This window comes from Dipodomys spectabilis, unplaced genomic scaffold (genome assembly GCF_019054845.1).
Source record: "Dipodomys spectabilis isolate Male_0828 unplaced genomic scaffold, ASM1905484v1 ptg000669l, whole genome shotgun sequence".
NCBI classification, from domain to species: domain Eukaryota; kingdom Metazoa; phylum Chordata; class Mammalia; order Rodentia; family Heteromyidae; genus Dipodomys; species Dipodomys spectabilis.
Window position 1 is genome coordinate 3,728,229 of NW_024871346.1, and position 23,386 is coordinate 3,751,614.

Consider the following 23,386-nt stretch of genomic DNA (forward strand, 5'->3'; position numbering starts at 1 on the left):
TGGGCTAAAAAGAGGGACCCCTAGCTAGCCAGCCTCCAGCCCCAGGCCTCAAAGGCCTGCCTACATCTCCTGAGGTCCGAGTGCCGCCTGGTGGATGGTAGAGACAGTGTCGTCTCCTCCTCCTCCTCCTCCTCCTCCTCCTTCTCCTCCTCCTCCTCCTCCTCCTCCTCCTCCTCCTCCTCCTCCTCCTCCTCCTCCTCCTCCCCCCTCCTCCTCCTCCTCCTCCTCCTCCTCCTCCATGGTCCCAATTGGAGGGTATTGGAGAGACAGAATGGGGTGCTTCTTTATTCTCCCTGGAATATGATCGCTTAAATGAATGTTGTGTACCCATCTTTCAAGTTCTCACGGCCCCACTTTTTTAATAAAATCCCAGGTTCGTTCAACTTTCCCACAGCAGAGTCCTGCCATCTCTCCTTGGGAGGATGCAGCAAGGCCCACGCCTCTGGGCAGAGGTCATGGTCAGCTCCTCAGGGGGCGTGGAGTCCAGACCCAGCCCCGCTGCTCTACACCAGCCTTGAAGTCTCTTGCTCCAGTTGGAAGAGGAAGTCATTTCTATCTTTTCCACATCGGAGGATGGAGACCGTGCGCTGAGCACTCACGCGGTTGAGGTAGGAGGATCTAGGGCTCAAGGCTGGCATGGGCTGTATATGGAGGCCTAGTTCTGTCTTCCAGTGTTCTGTGGCCTCTCCACAGCGCCCACTACGGGCCACCACAGGCACTAGCCCTGGCCATTCCCGTGTTTGGGCCTTAGCTTTTCCTGACCCCACATCCACCTTGGAACGTCCTTGCCCAAGCTAGATTTTATTTCCTCGGGACCTGCAGAAACAAAATGTGGCTGAAAATACTCGTTGCGGTACTTTCTGTCTGTTTAGAATACACATGTTTATAATATCATACACCCTATACCTAGGCTATGAAATATACTTAAATATTTAAAAATCTGTAAAAGGGGTGTTAATGTTTCCACCCAACCCCTAACTCTCTCTCTCTCTCTCTCTCTCTCTCTCTCTCTCTCACACACACACACACACACACACACACACACAGAATACCGGACACAAAGAAAATCCCAATTATGTATTTATTAAAGTCATTGGCTTAGAATAAGAGGAAGAAGTAGCTTCCCAGAGAAATCTTCCTTCGAAATCTTTAACGAAGTGTTGACAGAGGAGCCCTACGACCGCATGTGGTGAAAAATGAGTATTTAAGTTTCACGTCATGGCACTTATCTGTCAGAAGAGAAGAGAGGGAGGAGGCTCTGGGCCTCCGTCCCTCCCTTATCGGGTTATTTGATCACAGGGAGCACACACACCGTGTCAGCCAGACACACCTTGGGGCTGCGGGGCTTTCGTGGGAGACGATGATCAAACGCCCGCCCTGGTGGAGCTTGCGTGCTGTTGTAAAGACAGTCGGGCGAGTGAGTGAGTCGCATGTAAAGCAGGAAAGGCTTTGTGGTGGGATATGCAGCCACACCGGGGGCGCGTGGCAGCATCACAGAACAGTGTGTGGGAAGAAAAGTGACCAGGGCCACACGTAAGGCCAGAGACCCCGGTCCTTCTCTGCTGGCTGAAGGAAGGAAGGTCTGAGTGGAGGGGAAGCTCCTGCGGTCCGCCTGATCTCAGCCGGCCAGCAAGTCACTGCCTGGACCTTTGGAAAATGATGGAGCTGAGGACAAAAGTCATGACGATGGCCCCGGCGGTGCCTCCAATGATCAGGCCCAGCACGCGGCCGTGCACCTGCATGGCTTGGCAGCGCTCGCCTGTGTAGAAGAAGGCATGTCCAGAGACGCACCTGGGAAGACAGGACACAGGAGGAGTGTGCGCAGCACGGCACTCGGGGCCCAGTGCTCCCCGACAACCGGCCGCCGCAGAGGGAAGGCAGGACGCAGTTACCAGCTGCTTCCACGTGCCTGGAACCCACTCCACAGGCCACATGGCAGTCGGCTAATTTAATCCCCCCACGGCCCTTAGAAATGCAGGTTCATATCCAGCCATTTTCATCAAGCTTGCTGTCAGAAAGGCAAAGTCACGTGTTCAGGGTCACATGTTTAGGAAATATTTGAGGCTTGGCCACCAGACCTGGTTTTCTTAGCCATTAAGAATTCAGAAGGTCACTTAAGAATATACCACCATCCAGGCACTAGTGGCTCACACCTGTCATCCCAGCTACTCAGGAGGCTGAGATCTGAGGATCGTGGTTCAAAGCCAGCCCAGGCAAGAAAGTCTGTGAGATTCCTGTCTCCACTAAACTACCAAAGAAACCAGAAGTGGATCTGTGGCTCATCTGGTAGAGAGCTAGGCTTGAGTACAAAAACTCAGGGACAGTGTCTAGGCCCTGAGTTCAAACCCCAGATCCAGCACCAAAAAAAAAGACGAAGAAGGAGAAAGAGGAAGAGGAGGAGGAGGAGGAGGAAGAGGACATCATCAGACATTGGTTCAGACAATGAGTTACTGAGATACTCCTGAGTGAAAGAAATAGTTGGAACTTTAAAACTTCCAGACAACCTTAAGTCAAATGTTAACGAGTCTCATTTCTCTCTAAGTGTGGAAGAACGAAGGTGCTCTGGCTCTCAAGCGCTGGGGACACATAGGCACTTCATGAACAGACCCTGTTTATTCCAGCACTACGGCAGAGGTAGAAAACCCAGCACTATGCCAATGACGGGTGGCAGTGGCCCAGGGGTGGGGAAAAGATCAAACCCAACAGCCTGGGCACCTACCCGGTCGTGCATCTGACACAGACGTGCGCTGGCCGGGTGACTCAATGCCCCGTCCCCTCTGCCCACCCCTCCCCGGTGCACAGCGCCTACCTGCAGCTGGCCGTGCCCTTCACGTTCACACAGAGGCCCTCGTTCTGACAAGGGTTGGGGTCACAGGGGTCCCTGAAGTACTGGGGCCAGTTGTGGTCCTCCAGGGGACCCGTGTTCTCCACCGACCGCTTCTGTCGCCCCGCGGCCAGATCGCCAGGAAGCGCTTCATTGAATGCAGCCCTTCCAGAACCTTCTTCTGAGGCCAGAGACTCCCGGTCATGGAGAATGAGGCCTTGCGGGCTGTGTCTCCGGCCGGTGGTGGGAACTTCAGTCCGCCGCAAGTGGGTGATATCTTCGGGAAACACAGAGAGGAAAATGCTTGGTCAGCCATGGTTGACATGAACATCAATGTCTGCAGAAAGATGCCTCGGGGTGGCTTCCCTAGAGCGACGGAAGAGCGGGGGAACGTGGAATGCGGCCAGTGAGCATGCGTAGACTGACACTAAACCCAAGTTAGCGCTCTGTCCTGCTTGAGAGAGGGGCGCAGGGGCTCAAGGGTGGAGTGCCAGCCTTGAACAAAAACACCAAGGGAGAAGACCAGCCTCCCATGGCGCCAGCCTGGCCTAGCTGATGAGTTACCAAAAGAACGGCAGATACGAACGATAACGTCTTAAGTCTCCCGGGTAGCAGTTACAGATGATGGGCTTGGCCACAAAGGCCTGATGGATGTTTGAGGCTCTAGACATGCTTGTCACACAGTGAACACGCGTGTCAACACAGCCGCCTGATTTTGGGGTGTTTACAAGGAACGCTTGGCTGCCTTCTCCCATCTTCCCGCCAATCCATTGCATATATGCCACAAAATTAAGAAAAATGAGGGAGGGGTGTGTGGGGAAATGAGGGAGGGGTGACAGGGATCAAGGTGCATTGCGTACATACGCAATGGCCAAAAACATTCCATCGACGTCCTTCAAAATGAAGAGCACGAGGAAGGGTGGGCGGGAAAGGGAAAGACATTGATGGAGACACACAGTGTTCATGAACTGCTTTGTTGGATGGCCACTCCTCTGTGCAACTACTTAAAGACAAGTAAATTGCTTTAAAAAACACACCACCCACCTAGTACCCTGATTTGTATGTGTCAATTAAGCAATTGATGTAAAAAATAAAATGAAATGAGATAGCATAGGTCCTTGAGAACTTCATTACAAGACGGCTCCCTGCCAGCACCTGTGGGACTCAGGCCTGGAGACGCAGGGAAAGTACCTTCGAAGTCCACGAAGATGATGAGGTCGTCGTTTTTCAGGAAGCTCCTCTTTCTCAGCATCTGGTGGGAGATGGCCTGACTCCAGCCCCAGTCCAAGCTTCTAAAGCAATCGCAGTCCTGGTCATAGGTTCCCACCTTGGAAGGCCTGTCCCAGATGACAGAGCCATTTATGGCTGCGAAGACACAGGTGATGCAAAACCACGTTACCTTTTGTACTTCACTCTCCCGGCGGCCTCGATGAACAGCTAGGGTTTTGTTGGTTAATAATAATCAGGAAAGAAAACACATGAGGTTTACTTTTTCCAGCCGAGCTAGGACTCTGCCCTGGGAGGTGAGAAGGGGGGCCACCAGCGCCCGGGGCCAACGGGGGCCCTGGGAGCCACGGCCCTGACGAAGGACAGCACCTGCCTCATTTTAAGGCGTAAGTCTCTTCTTTGGAATTCACATTTTGCCCATCTTCAATTGGTCTAAGTTTTTCTTAGGCCATGTCCACATAAAGTAATATTTTCAGAGGCAGAACATCAGCTCAGAAGAGAACCCAGCACACTGGGTGCTGATGACCCATGAGCCAAATCTGCCTTCCCAAGGAACTAAGCTCAGTGAGCGGGAGCCCATGGAGTGCTTAGAGCTAAGTCTCTCAGACAGAGGTCCTCAAAAGACCCTGGATGAAGGCATTTAGGAAAGAAGGGAGGAGATGGGATTGAAAATTTTAATTTAACATTCCAGCCCTGGTGACATGTCCGCAGGGGGTTTGGGCATATGAAGGCTGGGTTCCTCTTAGCTATCTAGTTTAGAACCGTAGCTGGTGGACCTTCCCAATCGAGGGCAAGTTCTGACTTGTGTCCGACCCCTTAAACCGGAGGTCAGGAGAACCACTTACATAGACCGACACAGAAGCCAGAGGCCATGAGCATCTCTTACCTGGAGATGTATGGGACTCAGAAGTAGTGAACATCAAGCTTAGGGACATCCGGTGCCTGACGTCGGCTTCCTGCTCCAGGATGGTCATTATCGCCTGTCTGTTCATCACCGGCCATTCGAGAATGGCGTCGTTTTCCCCGCTGCACAGGTGAAATGCAAGCCCCACGTGCTCAGGGTCCACAGAGGTTACTCGGCCACGGGGGTACACGGTCACCCCAAAGGCATAGCCTTCAGAATTGTAGAACCGGGGGCTGTGGAGCCTGTCCCCCTGAGCGGCGCTCTGAAGGAACTGAGAGATGTTCTGTATGGTCCACACCCCTGTGGGGCAGGGAGTCTCTGTCAGGGTGACATCATCCAGGTAAATCCCCCCAGCCGAGTTCTGAGGGTCACCCCTCGTGCCCTGGAAAAGGTAACGGAATTTCTTCTCTTCTTTCAGCGTCACATGGGCAATTTTCCAACGATGGTCCGAGTCTCCTGAGGACAGAGAATAAGGCTGGTGACAGGCAAATGTGGCCACAATTTGTTGAGTGCTAACGATGGTATCAGTTATCTCCTCCAATCCCCACAACAATCCTGGGAGCGAGGTATTATTACTGCAGACGGGGTGTGTAGCTTTCAAAGTTAAAAACAGTTTTAAAAAGATATACTCTGGCCAGGCACTGGGGCTTCACACCTATAACCCTAGCTACTCAGGGCTGAGATCTGAGGATCACAGTTCAGAGACACCCTGGGGAGGAAAGTCGGTGAGACTCTAATTAATCACCAAAATAAATAAGAGCCAAAAAAAAAACCCCACCAAATTCAGAAGTGGAGCTGTGGCTCAAGAGGTAGAGCGCTAACCTTGAGCAAAAACAAGTTTGTCTCTTTGTGCAGTTATGAATGAGCCTTCACCACATCCAAAGAATGCCAACAGGACCTCCATCCCATCTCCAATCCTGCCACCTGCCTTAGAAGATTAAGACTTTGGGGCTGGGAAGGTGGCTCAGTGGTAGAGCGCTTGCCTTGCATACATGAGGCCCTGGGTTCGATTCCTCAGCACCACATAAGCAAAAAGAAAAAAGCCGGAAGTGGCACTGTGGCTCATAGTGGTAGAGCACTAGCCTTGAGCTGAAGAGCTGAGGGACAGCGCCCAGGCCCAGAGTTCAGGCCCAGGACCAGACCCCCCCCCCCCAAAAAAAAAGAAGATTAAGACTTCATGCTGACTCCTTGAAAAACACAGGAAGCAGCACTTGGCATGAAAGTAACTGAAGTGAACTTGACCTATAGTCAGCCGCCATCTCCTCCAGCGTCACAACTACCTTCCCAGTTCCTTCAGCACAGCACCTTAAATGCTGGTATTCCGTTTTCTGTAATAGATACGGAAAACTCTTAAGGTCATTAACTTAACTCTTCAGCTTGACTTCCTTCTACCCTTCCCTTCTAATCTCTGCCTACTCCTCTCCTCTCCTCTTCTCTCCTCTCCTCTCCTCTCCTCTCCTCTTTTCTCCTTTCCTCTCCTCTCCTCTCCTCCTCTTCCTTCTCTTCCCCTCCCCTCCCTCTCCTCCTCTCCCTCTCCCTCCCTCCTCTCTGTCTCTGTCTCTGTTTCTCTGTCTCTCTCTGTGTCTGTCTGTCTGTCTGTCTGTCTCTGTCTCTCTGTCTCTCTGTCTCTCTGTCTCTCTCTGTCTCTGTCTCTGTCTCTCTGTCTCTCTCTCTCTCTCTCTCTCTCTCTCTCTCTCTCCCTCCCTTCCTCCTGGCCCTGATGTTCTTCAAAATACTGGGGAAAATGGATTTCTATATTCTGATTGTCCTTGCACAAAAGTGCACAAAAGTATATGTAATTCTTTTTGAAACTCTCAGTGCTCCTTGCGCTTGAATGTTTAAATTTGTCTGGTACAACTTGCCAGATGCTATTATCGATTTTCAGAGGGTCAGGGAGAAAAGAGAAGGAGAAGAAAGAGTGAGGAGGAAATGGAAAAGGAGAAGGAACAGGAGGAGGAGGAAGTAGAAGAGGAGGAGGAAAGAAGGAAGAGGAGAAGGAAGATGAGGGAGGAGGAGGAGGAGGAAGGTAGACAGAGGTAGAAGGCTTCAGCGGGAGGAGATGGTGGAGGGAGGGAAGCTCTGTCTTAGGCTTTGAGCCTTCGGTGGACGTCGCGCACCTCGAAGCGTCTCCATCCTGACCAGCTTGCGCACGCTGCCCGTGCCGTCGTCCCTCCTGACCCACACGGTGAGTCTGTCTGAAGGGCTTCCTGTGATCCTATAGAAAAACTGCAGACACTGCTGCTTCCTCTTGGGGTAAAGAATCCGCGACTCCAGCAGGGCAGCCTCCTCTGCGGCCCCGGAGCTAGTGTTGAAGTGCATGAAGTAGCCGGCACCTGTGGAGAGGGGCGCGCGTTCAGATCGCGTCTCCACACCCGACAGCGCCCGGGCCCAAAGCGAGAACCCTCCCCAGCAACATCAATGTTTGCCAGCAAACACTTCTCCGAGGGCAGCCGCCACCTGCCTCTTCTCTCTCTGCCTGCCTATGTCATTTTGTTGTTGTTGTTGGTCATGGGGCCTGAACTCTGGGCCTGGGAGCTGTCCCTCAGCTCTTCAGCTCAAGGCGAGCGCTCTACCACTTGAGCCACAGCACCACTTCCAATTTTCTAGTGTTTTTAAGAGTCTCATGGACTTTCCTGCCTGGGCTGGCTTTGAACCGCGATCCTCAGATCTCAGCCTCCTGAGTAGCTAGGATGACAGGCGTGAGCCACGAGCGTCCGGCTCTACGTCTTTGTTCTGTTTAGGTGTCTAACATTTTAAATTAGCTTCTATTAGTGGGGTTCCATGGTGTCCGTATAATCATACACGGTGTGGAGATCAAGGGAGCCTCTCATCCTCTGCCTCTCCATCCTCCGCTCTCCTTCAAACAATTCCAGCAGGTCTCATTGTTCAGTTTTCGTATATGCATAGCAAGGACTATGTTCATAGCCACCCCTCCCCCCAGCCTGTTTGAGTCTTCTGTCATTCGTGGCAAGCGCTGCTCCCATGCAGGTGTATCACCATGGTGTTCTGCACATGCGTGCATTTCAGTTCCGTCAGAGTAAGCTCTCGCTTCCCCATCGCCCCTGCTCTCACTGTGGTTTTCCACAGGGTCTCACCATGCACCCCAGGCCGGTCCCTGCAGTCTTCCTGTGACCATCCTGAGAGCACTGGTTACAGCAACTCCTAGTTTCCTGTCTCTCGATCAGCTTCCTTCCCTGGGCTTGAAACATACACCTCTGACAAACATAAGCTGCAACTAATGTATGGTAGTGTTGTGTCTCTGTGAGGTAAGTTCTATTTCCTGTGCTGAATTAGCTGGTTTGAATTAGAGATTCACTTCAAGAAAAAGTCAGTCTCCTAGTTGTATAAAAACTCTGCAGGAGGCCAGGTACTGGTGGCTCACACCTGTAGTCCTAGCTAATCAGGAGGCTGAGATCTGAGGATCATAGTTCAAAGCCAGCCTGGGCAGGAAAGTCCATGAGACAGTTATCTCTAATAAACTACCAAAAAAACAAAAACTGGAAGTAGAGCTGTGGCTAAAGTGATAGAGCATGAGCAAAAGAAGCTTAGGGACAGTGTCCAGGCCCTGAGTTTAAGCCACAGAAACAGTACAAAAACAAACAAACTTCTATTCCTATATGGCTAGCATTTTATTTCTGTTGGAGGGAGAGCACACATGTAGAGATATTACTCTTATTTACATCATCGTGTCTTAGCAAGCAGCTGCCTCTATCAGTTTAGTCATTGCTGAAACATGCCTTTTGTTTTCACACTCAGAGCCTGGATTTTTGTTTGTTTGTGTGTTTAGTTGAGTTGGTAATTGAGATACGAACAGCAGCATTCTTTGTCCTTATTCAGATGGTCATGCTTTGAGGATAAACGTTCTGAGCAGAACCTTCTGGTGGCCATGATCGCCCTAGCCCCACCCCCCCACCCCCATGTACTGAACTTCAGCCCTCACCCACCTGTGCACCGGCCCCCCAGGGTGTGGTCCGTCTGTCCAGGCTGGCCGCTGTCCCGATGGGCCCAGTCAGCATCATCGCGCGTACCCTGAATCATCCCACAGATGTTTGTCTTCTCAAACGCGCAGTGGTCCAGAAGCGTGTGAGTGCTGGCTGCAAGGGACAATGGACAGCGAGAGGCATTCATTCCCAAGAGTGTCCCAAGCCACCGCAATCTCCTGGAGGTCTCCTTCAGATACGAGAGGACGAGGAGCTGCCCCCTGTCCTGAGGCTTTCTAAACCGCAAATCCTACAGGCCCCAGGTAGCACTGAGAAGCTGGCAATGCAGACACGGCCTGCCCAGCTCACAGCCAGGCACTGACTTCTTTAGGTCTAGAACAGGGTCGCTCCCGTCCTGAACTGTGCAGCTGCAAAGTGCACTGTACACAGCTGCAGGACAGAATTAAAGTCTGCCTCTGAAGACGAGGACGGTCATCTGATAAAATACCCTACCTCATAGGTCTAGAGTCCTCTAGGAATCACCACGCTACAAAATGCTTTTGAATTCATCGTCTATCTCAACTTTACATGATTATTCCCCCTTTGAAAGGGAACTAAAGACATTTCATGAAAAGAGTTAGTTTTCATTTTGTTTTTGTTTTTGCTTCGGTGCAATACCCTTACGAAACACAACGGTGTAATTGGCTTTCCTAACCAATCATTCCAGTAGCGACTATTTTATTACTATTGCTATGATTTGAGTGTTGCTGTTGTTTTATTAGTAATTACTGCTATTCTTTGTTTTTCTTGTCTAGACAGAACACGTAAGGTGATAGGGTTCTCCATGTTCCTCCAGCCAGAAGCTGACAGAGGAGTGGAAGGAAACGTCGGGATGCTAGCGTGGCGGATGACAGGGCCCGGGCGAGGGCATCCCGGCCGGGCGCAGGGAGGGACTCACTGCAGTTGTACATCCGGTTCAGTCTCTCCAAGTCGATGGCGCTGAAATCCAGGTGCTGCCCAAGGATGGCGTCGAACTCAGGGATCTTGGCTGTGATGGTCGGGACGCTTTCATTCTTGTTAAAGGAAAAAGGGGCATAGTGCATCAGAGACTCATAATCGTAGGGCGTGTTGAGATCCGTGATGAAGGTGTCATCGTAGGTGTTGAAGTTGTGCTCGTAACCTGGGTGGGAGGAAAAGAAAAACCATAGTTCCCACTCAGTCCCGTTATTTTCCTCCAACCCTTCCTTTATGGCTGGATCCTGAGAGTCTGCAAGGGGAATAATGTATCTCTGATTTAAGTATATATACACAGACATTTTACAAACTGATCATGGAATGGACACCAGTAATCCCAGCTTTCAAAGGAGCCAGGTAGCAAGACCATGAGCTTGGGGCCAGCCTGGTTTACCTAGTGAGACTCTGTTTCATAAAAACCAAACAAAATGAAAAACCACACAAACATATTTTATAATGAATACTCTCTATACCATTAGGATGTGTGATTACTAATAATTAAGATCACAATAATATTGTTATATAATATTCTAAAATAATTGCAAACAGCCAGAAGAAAATATCTATGTTATAACAGACACACAAAAAATACATATACGGGACCCATCTCCGCGAGGCTCAGAAGTGTCGTGTTTTCCTCAGCGGGAGGGAGCAGCGACAACTCTAACTTTGGAAATGAGATAGACTTGGAGAGAGAAACGGCTTTGCTTGTACGGGATTCACTGAGGACGGCGGCAAAACCGTGTCAGCTGGATCAGAGATCAAATGAAAGTCACGAAGCACCTGGAGAACCGCACCGCCCTCATTTACGACCTTATTGGATATGATGTCCCATCCCAAACTGTGCTGATTGCGGGCAATTTACAGATAGGGAAGCAAAGATACGAGAGGAAAAGCTTGGGTTGAGCAATTCACGTCCCGGCTGAGCGAGTCTGCAGATTGCACTAGCAAATGGGTTGGCATACTCTCCTGGGTTCTAAAATTGCCTCAAAATAGTGAGTGGTGTTTGCTTTAAGAAGGGGAGTGTTTTGTGAGGACTTGGGAAATTTCCATGAAAGCCAGCTTCCAGGGATGTGAAGGGAAGACACTGCGGAGTGTAGGCAAATACAGATAAAGTCCATCCGCACCCTGGGCCTCACAGTCAGAGAGATCCGGTCCTTTGACCTATGACTCCATTCCTCCATTCCCTCTATTCACCCTGACTATCCAGTTAGGATAGTGTGTGTGCATATGCGCATGCGCGCGTGCACGCGTGTACAAACACACACACACACACACACACACACACACACACACACACACACACGGAGTCTCTTCTCAAAAAGGTTTTTAGGTTAGATGAGGAGGCAAAGAACACAATGTGGTATGGCCTGTAGCTCAGTGTCCAGAGAATCAGGTGTTTGGATTGTATAGGTAGATTTCGTCCTGTTAATCGATTATGTATTGATAGATTATAGTTCCTTCTTTCTCCACCACTCCACAGTCATGGAATTTTCAGACTGTGAGGGGCTAGGAGGTGCATGGGTTGAGAAAACCCATAGGAGATTTTGCTACCATCCATTTGTCCCTGCCCCTACCTCCTATGAGGACCAGGAAACCATCTTTCTTCAAAATGAGCTAGAAATCTTTTCTTGGATTCACATTGAATTTTACGGTTTGACCAGTTCTTCCAAGGCAACAGGAGTAACAGGATCACATATGAAGTACAACATGAGCCCTTATATGACATTAGGACCTAAATAAAAAATAGATACTTCCAGGTGTGTGGATGTCCATCTGTCATTCCAGCAACTAAAGCCAGAGCTTGGTGAGTTAGAGGTAGCTGGAGCTAGAGTGAGTTCTAGGAGACTCCAGGCTATATAGCAAGATCTTTGCTTGGAAGTATAAAATACATAAAATACAATAATAAGATAAATGCCAACACAAGGCAATGAGTATTGGTTTATCACAGCCATGCGGGGATCATCGTCAAGGCGTTTCATGTACTAAAGTTTTATTCATTAATTATTGCCCAAATTAACACATTTGCTATTCCCTGAATTAGTTATTTCTATTTTAAAAAAGAGCACCAGCTTGTATTTTTGGAATATGTGGGAACTGCTCAACCAATGATGTTTCCTGTTTGGAGTTTTCAATACCCATTCGTGATTGGGGAAAGCCCACAAGAAAACTCGAGTGTGTCCTCGTGTCATGATCTCAGCCTTCTCTAGCCTTCTTGAGCCACAGAGCAGTTCATGGGCAGAAAAACATACATCTCATGCCCTGTGAGGCCCAATGCACATTACTCTTTAAGCCAGGAAAGTACATATAGAGGTATAGAGTTTTAGCAGAACGATGGGTACATGGCAGGAGCTTCTGATAAACCTTCCAGCCATCCCCACAGGAAGGACCCACATGCGCAACTCACTGAGTCCCTTTTTAGGGGGTCAGTGAGGACCCTGAATCTGCGTGATCCGGGGAGAAAGCAAACTGCAGGCTCTCCGACTGGAAAGCACCTCCACACACAGAGTCGGGGCGTCCCAGGGCTGTCCTCAACCAGCCACCAAAACCACAGCCACTTCCACCCAGCCACGCCGGTGCCATACACACCTGGGATAATCTCATCCCACCAGATGTTCACATAATCGTCCCGATCGGTCCTGGACTGCTCGTGGTAAAACCCCAGTGCGTGCAGGATCTCGTGTTCAATGATGGCCTTATAGTCACACCCCAGACCAATGGAGAGATTCTGTCCCACGTGGAGGTCACCAACCTGAGACCAGCACCTGTCCAGAGAAGGAATGGAGGTTTGTGTTGTTTTGGTTTTCCCTAGAGAAATATTTATTTATATACTTACTTATTTTTGGTGGTTGTGGGACTTGAATTCAGGGCCTGGGTGCTGTCCCTGAGCTCTTTTGCTCAAGGCCAGCACTCTACCACTTTGAGCCACAGCTCTACTTCCATGATTTTTTTAAAATTACTACTTGTAGTAAAAATATTCATGCATGCCCTTCTAGCTATTTGGAAAGGTTCAATACAATTTGTTTCCTGTAGTTATGTGGTACATAATACAATACAAGGACTTCTTTCTCCTGCCTAATTGTAAGTTTGTACCTACTGGCTAATTTTTGACACAGTGTTAACATATGCACCAACAGGACACAGAACCTCCTAAACCACACAATTATTATACACCAATTAGAAACAGAAACTTTTAATGAACTTTAAAATGGAATTACATAGCATTTTTATATTCTAACCATTCTGACAGGGAAATTGTTTCACAAGGATCATTCTGGTAGAAACTGTAATACAGGCCTTAAAAAATGATGAGCCATTAAAAAGTATTCAATGTGTAGAAGCAAGTTGATCCTAATAATAAATCAAGATTTAAAAAAAAGAGTAAAATTTGGAATCCTTTTTTATGTCCATGAGACTAAAGGTCATGGCAAAGAAAAAAAAAACATTATTGCCTTTGGTTGAAAATATTGTCTCTGAGTAGTGACATGGTTGATTTAAATTTTCTCTTGTATGTTTTAATAAACTCCCAAAGTCTGTAATGAGTAGGTGTGTAGTTCTATAACTGTGAAGACAACTGCACTAAAAAGGGGCCTAATGAACTTTATGGCTGTGAACACGTCACACTCACTAACTTATTTCTGAGGGATAAGGGATGGCCAAAACTTCCTTCAAAAACCAGTTACCTCGGAAACTTCTGGTAAAGTCCTGAAGTTCCTTATGGGAGAGCCGGCTGCTTTCTTTCCTGATGATTTTTAATCTTTCACATACATCCAATCGCATCTCTTGACTAGTAAGTACAAGCCTTCCATAAATTAGGCCCCTATGGGCTTTAAATTTGGAAGCAGGGTCCATATTTAATTCAATACTGAGCTGAATCAATTCAATACTGAGTTGGCCAATAGTTAAAAATGCTGCTTGCTCCCATCAAAGACCCCAGTGCTAATGGATTTGACATCTATTAATAAGGAAAAAAAGACTGAAGGAAGATCATAGTCTGTAATATTTCAGACTTACCCAGAAAATTGCTGGAATATGATGTATGAGCTCTCGCCTGCGTAGGGTTTGAATTCCACACAGGACTTGAGGTGGAACATCTCAAAAGCATACAGAATGGCTGCTTTTGCATTCAGCTCTGGGGAAGTCAGGACAAGTTGAGTGAGCGTCAGTGTGTGTTACGTAGATCTTGGATAATGGGTGTAATGTAGAGTTTATACAGAACCATGCCACTCCGTGAAATGAAGAGCACTCATTGTGGAATTTGGACTCAATAAATCGAAAGGGAATCATTGAAAACCCAAACTGTAAAGGGAGTTGGGGAGAGAAGCATGCTAAGCATCCTTTAAATCCACAATGCCCACATGACTCAGAATAAGCCACGTGTGTGCATAGGATCACGAAATACTTGAAGCTTTCCTCTTTTTCCCTCCATTCACCCAGGGATTGCTGAAGGCATTGCTGAAGGAGAATCACGCAGCAGAGAAGAAGGTGGAAAAGGCTTGCGATGGGGCTGGGAAGGTGGCTCAGTGGCAGAGCGCTTGCCTTGCATGCCTGAGGCCCTGGGTTCGATTCCTCAGCACCACATAAAGAAAAAAGCCAGAAGTGGCGCTGTGGCTCAAGTGGTAGAGCATTAGCCTTGAGCTGCAGAGCTGAGGGACAGTGCCCAGGCCCAGAGTTCAGGCCCCACGACCGGAACCCAAAAAAAAAAAAAGGCTTGTGATTCACTCTAGCTTTTTGTTTGCAGAAGTATCTTGGAGAGAAGCACTAAAAAAAAAAAATCGTATTTTTTGCCCCAGACTAAAAAGACATGCCCTCCAGCCCCAGGGAGGGCAGCTAAGAGGATGCACAGGTTCTGCAAGCACCAGAAGCAGTGGTGTTTTCTCTGTGAGATTGCTCCAGCAGGCCAGGCTCGATAGCCAGCACTGTTCACTCATGGCCTTGGAAAAGGTTGTTCTTCTCCATGCTTGCTACCATAGCAACAGGAGCCTAAAGCCTGAAAAGGTGGGAACAAGGGATGCGCAGCTGTGAGGGTGGGCGGCCAAAGGTCAGATGCCTTCCCTTCAAACTAACGTGTGTGCACGCTTTGGTGTGGCTTGATAAGAGATGGGGGAGGAGGGAGGGTGTTTCAGAGGACTGGAGACAGGAATTGTACTAGGGTGCGTTTCTTCTTTCCTCCCATCAACTCGTTGAAGGGTAAGATCTAGTTAAAAATTAAACCGTGTTCTATAAAATTAAATCATATTCTTCACACTGTTGAGGTGAAGCCCTCGTTTGGCCATCTTAAAACTTAAATTCCTTAAAATTTAGATTCCTTCCATTTAAAATCCTTGGCCATCTTTCCAAATAATTGTATCTAGGACTTTCTGGCCCTTATTTTTATGTAATCTCATTTAATCTTAATATTTAATCTTATTTAATGACCATGCTGGAGATCCCACAGTGTAGATATCATAAGATGAGATAAAGGCCATGAAAGAAATAACCTTTGCTTAGACAATAAAAACACAGGGCTACAATTGCTCCATGCTGCACCAAAAATACACATCGGAGAAAGGATGGGGTGTCCAGCTGTGACAAGCAGGAAGAAAGAACAGAAAGTAGTGAGCATAGGAGTTTGTGTTTCTTAAACCAGGCTCCAGGACACATTGCTGCTTCGTGGGTTTGCAAGTGTGTGCTGGTGAACATAATTCATTTTCCTGCAGAGCAACTGAGGACAATGCTCACTTATCTAGCTGTTCTTTGTGAACGGGGCCTGAGGCAGCACTGGAAACAGTGATGGGAGATCATGAAATGTGATTTCACCCACCAGCAATTCTGCAGATGGAGAAGTTCCTGGCGGCTCTTCTTCTCTCCATCCACCACCCATGAAGAATGACTTTATATGCCCAGAACCATCGTGGTTTGGACATTCATCAGCCATTAGGAGAGCAGCCACCACCTGCACCTGGCTTTCAGTGTTTATTCAATTCCACTCAATACTATTTCCAACAGTAAAGCAAAGGTACTACACAGATCTTTAGAGAGAAAAAGTAGAACTCATGACTGCGGAGGTAAAAGGACAATGAACATGAGAAAGTACGGCATCTTTTTCTGGCACTACAAAAAGGAAGAATCCACCTTAGAACTTGTGTTCTCCTATCATAGGCAGTGTCACCTAAACCAAGTATTGACAACACGGGTTTTTGCTAAGCGTCAGTGGCTCGTGCCTGTAATCTGAGTTACTCAGAAGGCTGAGATCTGAGGATTGTGGTTTGAAGCCAGCCTGATCAGGAAAGTCTGTGAGATTCTTATCTCCAATTAATCATCAGAAAACTGCAAGTAGAGGTCTAGCTCAAAATGGTAGAGCACCAACCTTGAACTAAAAAACTCAGGGACAGTGCCCAGACCCTGAGTTCAAGCCCCGTGACTGAACAACACTAAAGAAAATGGAGAAATTTTCAGTTATGATGTTAAATTCTATCTCATTTCTCTTGCTTCTGGCTCCATTAGCCTTTTAATGTGTGCTGCGGTTTTTGAATAATTCTTTGACACTCCCTGTGAGACTGGTCATGCAACTCTGTTTTGGGATGGGATGTCTTTTTTTTCCGATGAGATAAAGAATCATCAGAGATGATGATAGATGGTCACTCTTAGTTTGAAATCTAGAAAAAGGAGAAAGGAACAGAGATCTAAACCAGAACTCCTAAGGTAAGAATGTTAAAAGACGTGACATGGATCAAGATGCATTGTTTTCATAAAGTGCTTTGTTAAATGGTGACTCCTTTGTACAAATACTTAAAGATAATTTTTTAAAAAAAGAATACTTGCAGTTACCTAGATTGTCAGCCAGGATGTAAGGAATGGGGAACTTCCACCTGTAAGTTGGGTCTCTCAGACCGTTTCTGGATTTCTAGGGAAACAAAAGTAGACATGACTGGGCAGCCTTGTTGCTCTCAAGGTCACCTTGACCTCCTCCTTCAGGAAAATTTCACACCCCTCGGAACCCAGAAATCCAAGCAATTCAGTGCAACTGCCCTCTCATCATCAAAGTGCACGGAAACATCACAATGGACTCTCATTACAAATGTAAACACGTCACAATGAAAGGCCTCATCCTATAAATGCATCTTAATTCAAAGAGAAAATTACCTTTTTACAAAAAAAGGAGAACAAAACAGGATCTACAGTTCCCCAACTGACATAGCCCTGGCAATGTCAGCACAATGTCTCTCTGTCTCTGTCTGTCTGTCTGTCTGTCTGTCTGTCTGTCTGTCTGTCTGTCTCTCTCTCTGCTCATTAGGAAAATTGAATAGATAAGCCACTCAATCATTGTGAACTCTTTGTGTGGTTCTCTGGGTTGCTGCTATTGGTGTCACTGCCAGTTCGCAGAAGCACCTATGGACACAGATGTTGGATTCGGATCTTGTCTTCTTCACATAGCTCCCCCGGGGATGATCACAGAGGAGGGCTCTCCGACCCCACCCCCCAGGGTGCAGCCCACCCCATGGTGTCATTGGCCACTGGTAGACTCACCGGCGGCAGAAGGATGTCACCCTGAAAGAGGTCCAAGCCTGCGGCTAGATGTGGATTAAAAGCAAAGAATACTTGAGTTAATATTGTTTAAAAAGGATCTCTCACAGAAACTAAACTTTTACCATTACAGATCTTCATTTTAAATCTGTGTGTGTGTGCGCGCACACACGCACACACGCACTACTTGATCTGTGATGTGAAACTCTAGCCACATGGCTGAGCCAGTCCATCCAGGTAGTTTAGTTCTTATGGCCTAAAATCTTCACCTGGTGGAGAGATTTCTTCACCAGGCCATAGGTGCAGAGGCAGCAGTGAGCATCCTCGAATAAGACATGTCTCAGAGGTAAGGAATTCATTTCCATAAATAAATGAGGATGGGAATGATAAAAACTAATTTGATCCCCGCTCTGTTTCAAAATACAATACATTTGGAGTGAGATTGCATGGTTTCCCTCATTTGTAGAAATTAGAATGTGCCTATAAATATAGGGAAGCTCTATGCTTAGTCTTTTGAGGAACCTCCATACTAATTTCCAGAGCAGTGGAACAAGTTTCCCACCACCAATGTAGTAGCATTCCCTTTTGGTCCCAACCCTGCCAGCATCTATTATTGTTAGTGTTCTTGATAATGGCCATTCTTCCTGGGTGAGGTGAAATCTCAATGTTGTTTGATTTGCATTTCTTTTCTGTCCAGAGATGTTGAACATTTCTTCATGTGTCTATTGGACATTCTTATTTCTGCTCCTGAGAAGTCTCTAAGTCTTTAGTCCATTTATTAATTGGATTATTTCTTTGAGAGTTTATTGGGTGGTGGGTGTTTTAGCGCTGTGTATTTTAGATATGAGGCCGTTGTCTGATACATAGCTAGTAAAAAGTCTCCCACTCTGTGGCTTTTCTATTTATTTTGTTAGCTATGTCCTTTGCCATACAGAAATGCTTCAGTTTGATATACTCCCAATCATCCATTCTCTTCCATTTGTTGTGATTCTGGATCTTTACTTAGAAAGTTTTGACCTATGCCCAGGAGCTCTAGTGTTTCTCTTACCCCTTTCTGTAATATTTCCATGGTATCTGGCCTTATATTGAGACCTTTGATCCATTTATCTAAGGCCACACAGAAGCTACCAGCACAACTATGTTCATTACAGCATTGATTCAACGCAGATGCTCCTCAGCAGATGAATGGATCAAGAAATGTGGTATATATACACAATGGAAATCTATGCTTCCACCATAAAGGATGATATTGTACCATTCATAAAGAAATGGAAAGACTCGGAAAAAATTATATTAAGTAAGCCAGACCCAAAGACACATAGGTTGCATGCTTTCCCTCATTTGTAATAATTAGAATGTGCCTATAAATCTACAAGTAAACACACTGGAAGGCAAAACACAAAAGTTACATTTGGACATGATATGCAGGGCTCTAGACATTCAGTGAGACCAAAGGAGGATATTCTTAGGAGAAGATCACAGAGGTTCAATAGCTAGTTGCATGTGATCATATAAGATGATGTTTAGTGAAATGAACTCTAAGAAATAGAAACAGGAGGTTTTATGTTATTTTGCTCCTTGGTGGTTTAGTTTTCCTCTTTTGTCACTGTTTTTTATTTCTGTACCATTTGTCTTGTGTGTAAGTTTATCTGTTTGGGGGAGCGGGAAGGGGAGCACAGAGATGGTGGCTCAAAGGGTGAACAAATGCAGCAGTGACACTCACTAGACACTATGTGCAAATGAACTACACAACTTGTGGGGGAGGAGGATCGGGAGGGAAAACTGGGAGAAAATGAGGGCAGGGGTGACATCGTTCAGAAAGAAATGTACTCATCGCCTCACTAACATACCTTTGGCCCTTCTGTCCATCACCTTTATAATAACAATGAAAAATTGTAATACAGTAGAGTTTTTAATTACCTACATGCTGACTATCTGACTCCAAAGAGAGAGAGTTTAGTGCCTGGCGCTGAAGTCCCAGGACCTATTTATTCACAAATACGCCCTCCCCTGTGCACAGCTTCATCCTCCAGCTATTAAATATCAACCAGCTACCTTGGTGAATGGAGCCAAGCCACAGGAATTTAACCTTTTAAGTCTAAATTTTTAAGTTTTGACATCTTCAAATATCACTGGCTATGGAGATATGAGTCAGAAGATCTGGATTTGGGCCTCGTTACTGTTCATCTGTGATCGTGGGTGAGTCGGCCTTACTCTCAGGAGCCTCCTGTGCCTTCCTGGGAAAGAAAACCGGCACTACAAGACAGGGCAGGATAAGAAAGATTGCCAATAGCTGGCTGTGTAATTAGAAACCCCTCCAACCTCCTCAAATGTCGATGCTCCCCTCTAGTTTCAATGAGTGTAGAACTAATTGCTCGATTCCTCTCAGTAATGGGTGAGACCAGAGATAGATTTTTTTCCCCAGGAAAAAAAATGTATTTGTGAAATTGATGACTACACAGAACTACAGATCCCTAGCTTGATGCATGCAGAGCTCAACACTTGAGGTTGCAGGGACTATAGTTCCTGGCCAGTCCAGACCTCCGGGGGAGATGCTTTCTCCACCAATAGCTGTGTGGGAAGCTGGCAGCAAGCAGGCTGCGGTTCACAGGACTACACCCGGTGGGCAGTTTATAGTGGCACACCCTTCTCGTCCAGCTAGGAGAGAAGCCCAAAGCCAGCAACCCCTGTCCAGGCAGAAAGTAAGACTAAATGGAAATGAGGCTGCAGTCATGTCTCAGAGGTGGAGCACCAGCCTGCCACGTGCAAGGCTCTGAGTTCAAACCCCATACTGCCAAAAACATATAGATTCCCATTGCCAGGCAGTGGTTTGTGCATTTAATGTGCTGGGAGGAAAATAAGGTCTTTCCTCCCATGAAACAACCCTAAGTTTATTCCTCAGAATTGTCTCAGTCAAGCAAAATAACCACTCATCCTTTTTCCCCCCCAAATAGAAACTACAAGCAATGAGATTTTCAAGAGAAAACGTACTAGATGTTTCTAGATCCAGTAAGAATTCAAATGTTCTCCTTGAAAATTGAACTAAACCATTTGCTTGTTGCCATATGGCTACTTTTTAGAAACTGACAATCCCAATACATCATCCCCAAGGCTGTCTCCTAGAGACACACAGTGGAGAGGTACATAGTGGAGAGGTACATAGTGTAGAGATACATAGTGTAGAGATATATAGTGGAGAGGTACACAGTGTAGAGGTACATAATGTAGAGATGCACAGCGGAGAGGTGCACAGCGGGGAGGCGCACAGCGGGGAGGCGCACAGCGGGGAGGTACACTGTAGAGCCGCACAGCGTGGAGCCGCACAGCGTGGAGCCGCACAGCGTGGAGCCGCACAGCGTGGAGCCGCACAGCGTGGAGCCGCACAGCGTGGAGCCGCACAGTGGAGAGGCGCACGGCGTAGAGGCGCACGGCGTAGAGGCGCACGGCGCAGAGGCGCACGGCGCAGAGGCGCACGGCGCAGAGGCGCACGGCGCAGAGGCGCACGGCGCAGAGGCGCACGGCGCAGAGGCGCACGGCGCAGAGGCGCACGGCGCAGAGGCGCACGGCGCAGAGGCGCACGGCGCAGAGGCGCACGGCGCAGAGGCGCACGGCGCAGAGGCGCACGGCGGACAGGCGGCACGGCGGACAGGCGGCACGGCGGACAGGCGCACGGCGGAGTGTTACAGAGAGGCCAGGGAAGTTCAGCAATCCCATCACCAGGATATGAATTATTTCAAGACCTGACCAATTCAGAAACAGAACTTACCCAAATTGATTTCTGAAATATCCTTCTGTTCCAAATCTGTATCACGTGCTGTTAAAAGTGGGGGGGAAATTGTAAGTCACCCTGATGAACAAAAGAGAGAAAATTCATGAAAAAATGCAACAATCCTATGCGCTTGAATTGATACTTACCATTTCCTTTAGCAAGATGTTTGATCTGAAAGGAAACAAAGATACAGAAGATGGCTAATGTGCACTAGAAGTGATACTTGTAAATCTCGAGGAGCAGAATTCTACTTACCGACACAGCTGCTATGTGGATAAAAAGCAAGGAGAAAGACAGAAAAGCAATGGATCTAGTCCAAACCATTGTTGCAAAGGAACTGATTTGAGCAAAGACACTTTGTCATAAAAACCTATTGAACCTTGGCCTGACTGTCATATTAGAAACTTTGAACCTTCCATAAGTACTGTAGTATTTCTAAAAGTAGTCAAAGGTAATACCATCGGCCTTTTCAAGAGGAGGAACAGGCCTACCTTAAAAGCTGCCACAGCACAAAAAAAGTCTCAAAAATTAAAATATGTACTATCTCATATTATCTATTATGAGAATTATAGTGCATTCCAAGCTAACCCAAGATGACTTCAAGATGTAGGGATACGGTATAAAGCAATTATTGCAGGATACTTTTTTAAAAGCCATGACTCACTTCCCTTTCTCTCTCTGTCCATCTTTCATCTGTCCATATTTCTTCTTCATATGTTTCTCTCTCTGAGTACAGCGTTGGGAAGAGAGAAGCCAGGTGAGCTCCACAGTTGTGCGTGGATGCCCGTGCTTCCTTTCTGGTATGCATGAGGTGAAGAATCTCTGCTGTCAGAACAATCCTCAAAGTCTAGCGTCTATAGACCTGCTGCTGAGCAGGGTTGGGGACAGTGGTGGGGAAGAGCATCTCCTGCCACAAGGGGACTCCAAGAGACCGGAGTAGACCTTCCTCACTATGAAAGAAGAGCCTGTCAACTGCCCACAGGCGGAAGGAGCCAGCAGTCAACTTCCGCGTTCCCAAAGCCAATGGCACAAGATGGTACAGGAAATGAGAGCCACCACCAACCGTCTCCAACTGTTGGACTCTGCTCTTATTTTCTGTAAGAGCCTCACCCCCACCCCAATCTTATCAGCAAAGGCAATCTACATGATCTAAAAAATAGCAAGATGGAGGGAGGGTCCTGATAAATGTCAACTAGATGAGGGTGTTTGGCCCTAAGCCTCAAAGAGGAAAGTGCAGGGGACTTTATTTCTTAAATGTAATTGTTGTACCAGCTGTGTATGGTGGCACACACTTGTAAATCCAAGGTACTCAGAGCCTGAGGTAGGGGACGCCCAGAATGGGAGAAAAGCATGAGACCCTATCTAAAACTAAACTAAAAGTGGAAAAGGTCTGGGACATGGCTCCAGTGGTAGAACCACTTCCCTAGCAAATTCCCTGAGTTCCGCCTCCAATACTGTCAGATTAATAATTTCCCCAACTCTGATGTAATTATAGTAAAAGTGAATACTTGCTAAGTTTGGAGACCAGGTAGTAGAGGTTTGTTATTTGTATTTTTCAAAAGAAGAAAGCTGGGTACTGTCTAGCCAGGCGCGGGAGGCTCACGCCTGTCATTGCTACTCAGGAGGCTGAGATCTGAGGATCGTGGTTCAAAGCCAGCCTGAGCAGGAAGGTCTGTGAGACTCTTCTCTCCAATTAACTATCGAAAAAGCTGGAAATGGAGCTGTAGCTCAAATGGTAGAAAGCTAGCCTTGAGCAAAAGAGCTCAGAGACAGCACCCAGGCCCTGAGTTCAAGCTAGCTCTTGCCACGCAGTTTCCTGGTAGAAGAGAAGAGCCCAGGAGCTGTTCTTGCTCACACAGCAATCACTGGCTCAAGATGACAAAGCTGGTCCGAGGGATGAGCTTCTTATGATCCTGATTGCACCTGTTAATCAGTTACCAGTTTGCAATCTCAGGTCCTTCTTCGTCAACCGGAGACCAGACTCCAAAGGCCTTGATTTAAAGGGTTTATGATTTTTCAGTTAAAAAGTAAATTATGTCCTCCGAGGGCAATGTCCAAGACCTGTTCCACCACCATCAGACGAAGCCCAGTAAAGTGTCGTTTTTCTCATAAAGTGTTGGAGGGAAAGCTTTGCTTTTGATCTCGGTGAAGACATTTGACAAAATGACCAGCTAAGAAAGTGGAGTGAAATCACAAAAGAAGAAAGCTAAGTATAAGGTTGG

General features: G+C 47.2%; 1 protein-coding gene across 1 annotated transcript; it reads right to left on the reverse strand.

The window, feature by feature from the left end:
* Positions 1–1,088: 1,088 nt before the first annotated feature.
* On the reverse strand, positions 1,089–21,488 carry Mep1a (meprin A subunit alpha). The gene is made up of 14 exons (XM_042671882.1): positions 21,388–21,488; positions 21,307–21,335; positions 21,162–21,209; positions 17,399–17,442; positions 16,700–16,775; positions 13,904–14,021; positions 12,479–12,654; positions 9,834–10,055; positions 8,900–9,049; positions 7,073–7,288; positions 4,938–5,411; positions 4,016–4,189; positions 2,810–3,101; positions 1,089–1,791 (listed from the first exon to the last, which is right to left on the reverse strand). The coding sequence occupies exons 1-14, from the start codon at positions 21,486–21,488 to the stop codon at positions 1,635–1,637; spliced, it is 2,277 nt and encodes a 758-aa protein (XP_042527816.1). The 3' UTR covers positions 1,089–1,634.
* Positions 21,489–23,386: the final 1,898 nt, after the last annotated feature.

Excerpts from the sequence above, each read along its gene's own strand:
- Mep1a (XM_042671882.1), bottom strand. The coding sequence starts at position 21,488 with ATGGTTTGGACTAGATCCATTGCTTTTCTGTCTTTCTCCTTGCTTTTT. Across the intron at positions 14,022-16,699 it reads CATCCTGGCTGACAATCTAG|AGCTGAATGCAAAAGCAGCC; the intron begins GTAACTGCAAGT and ends TGACTTCCCCAG. Across the intron at positions 9,050-9,833 it reads GAACCGGATGTACAACTGCA|CCAGCACTCACACGCTTCTG; the intron begins GTGAGTCCCTCC and ends TGTCCCTTGCAG.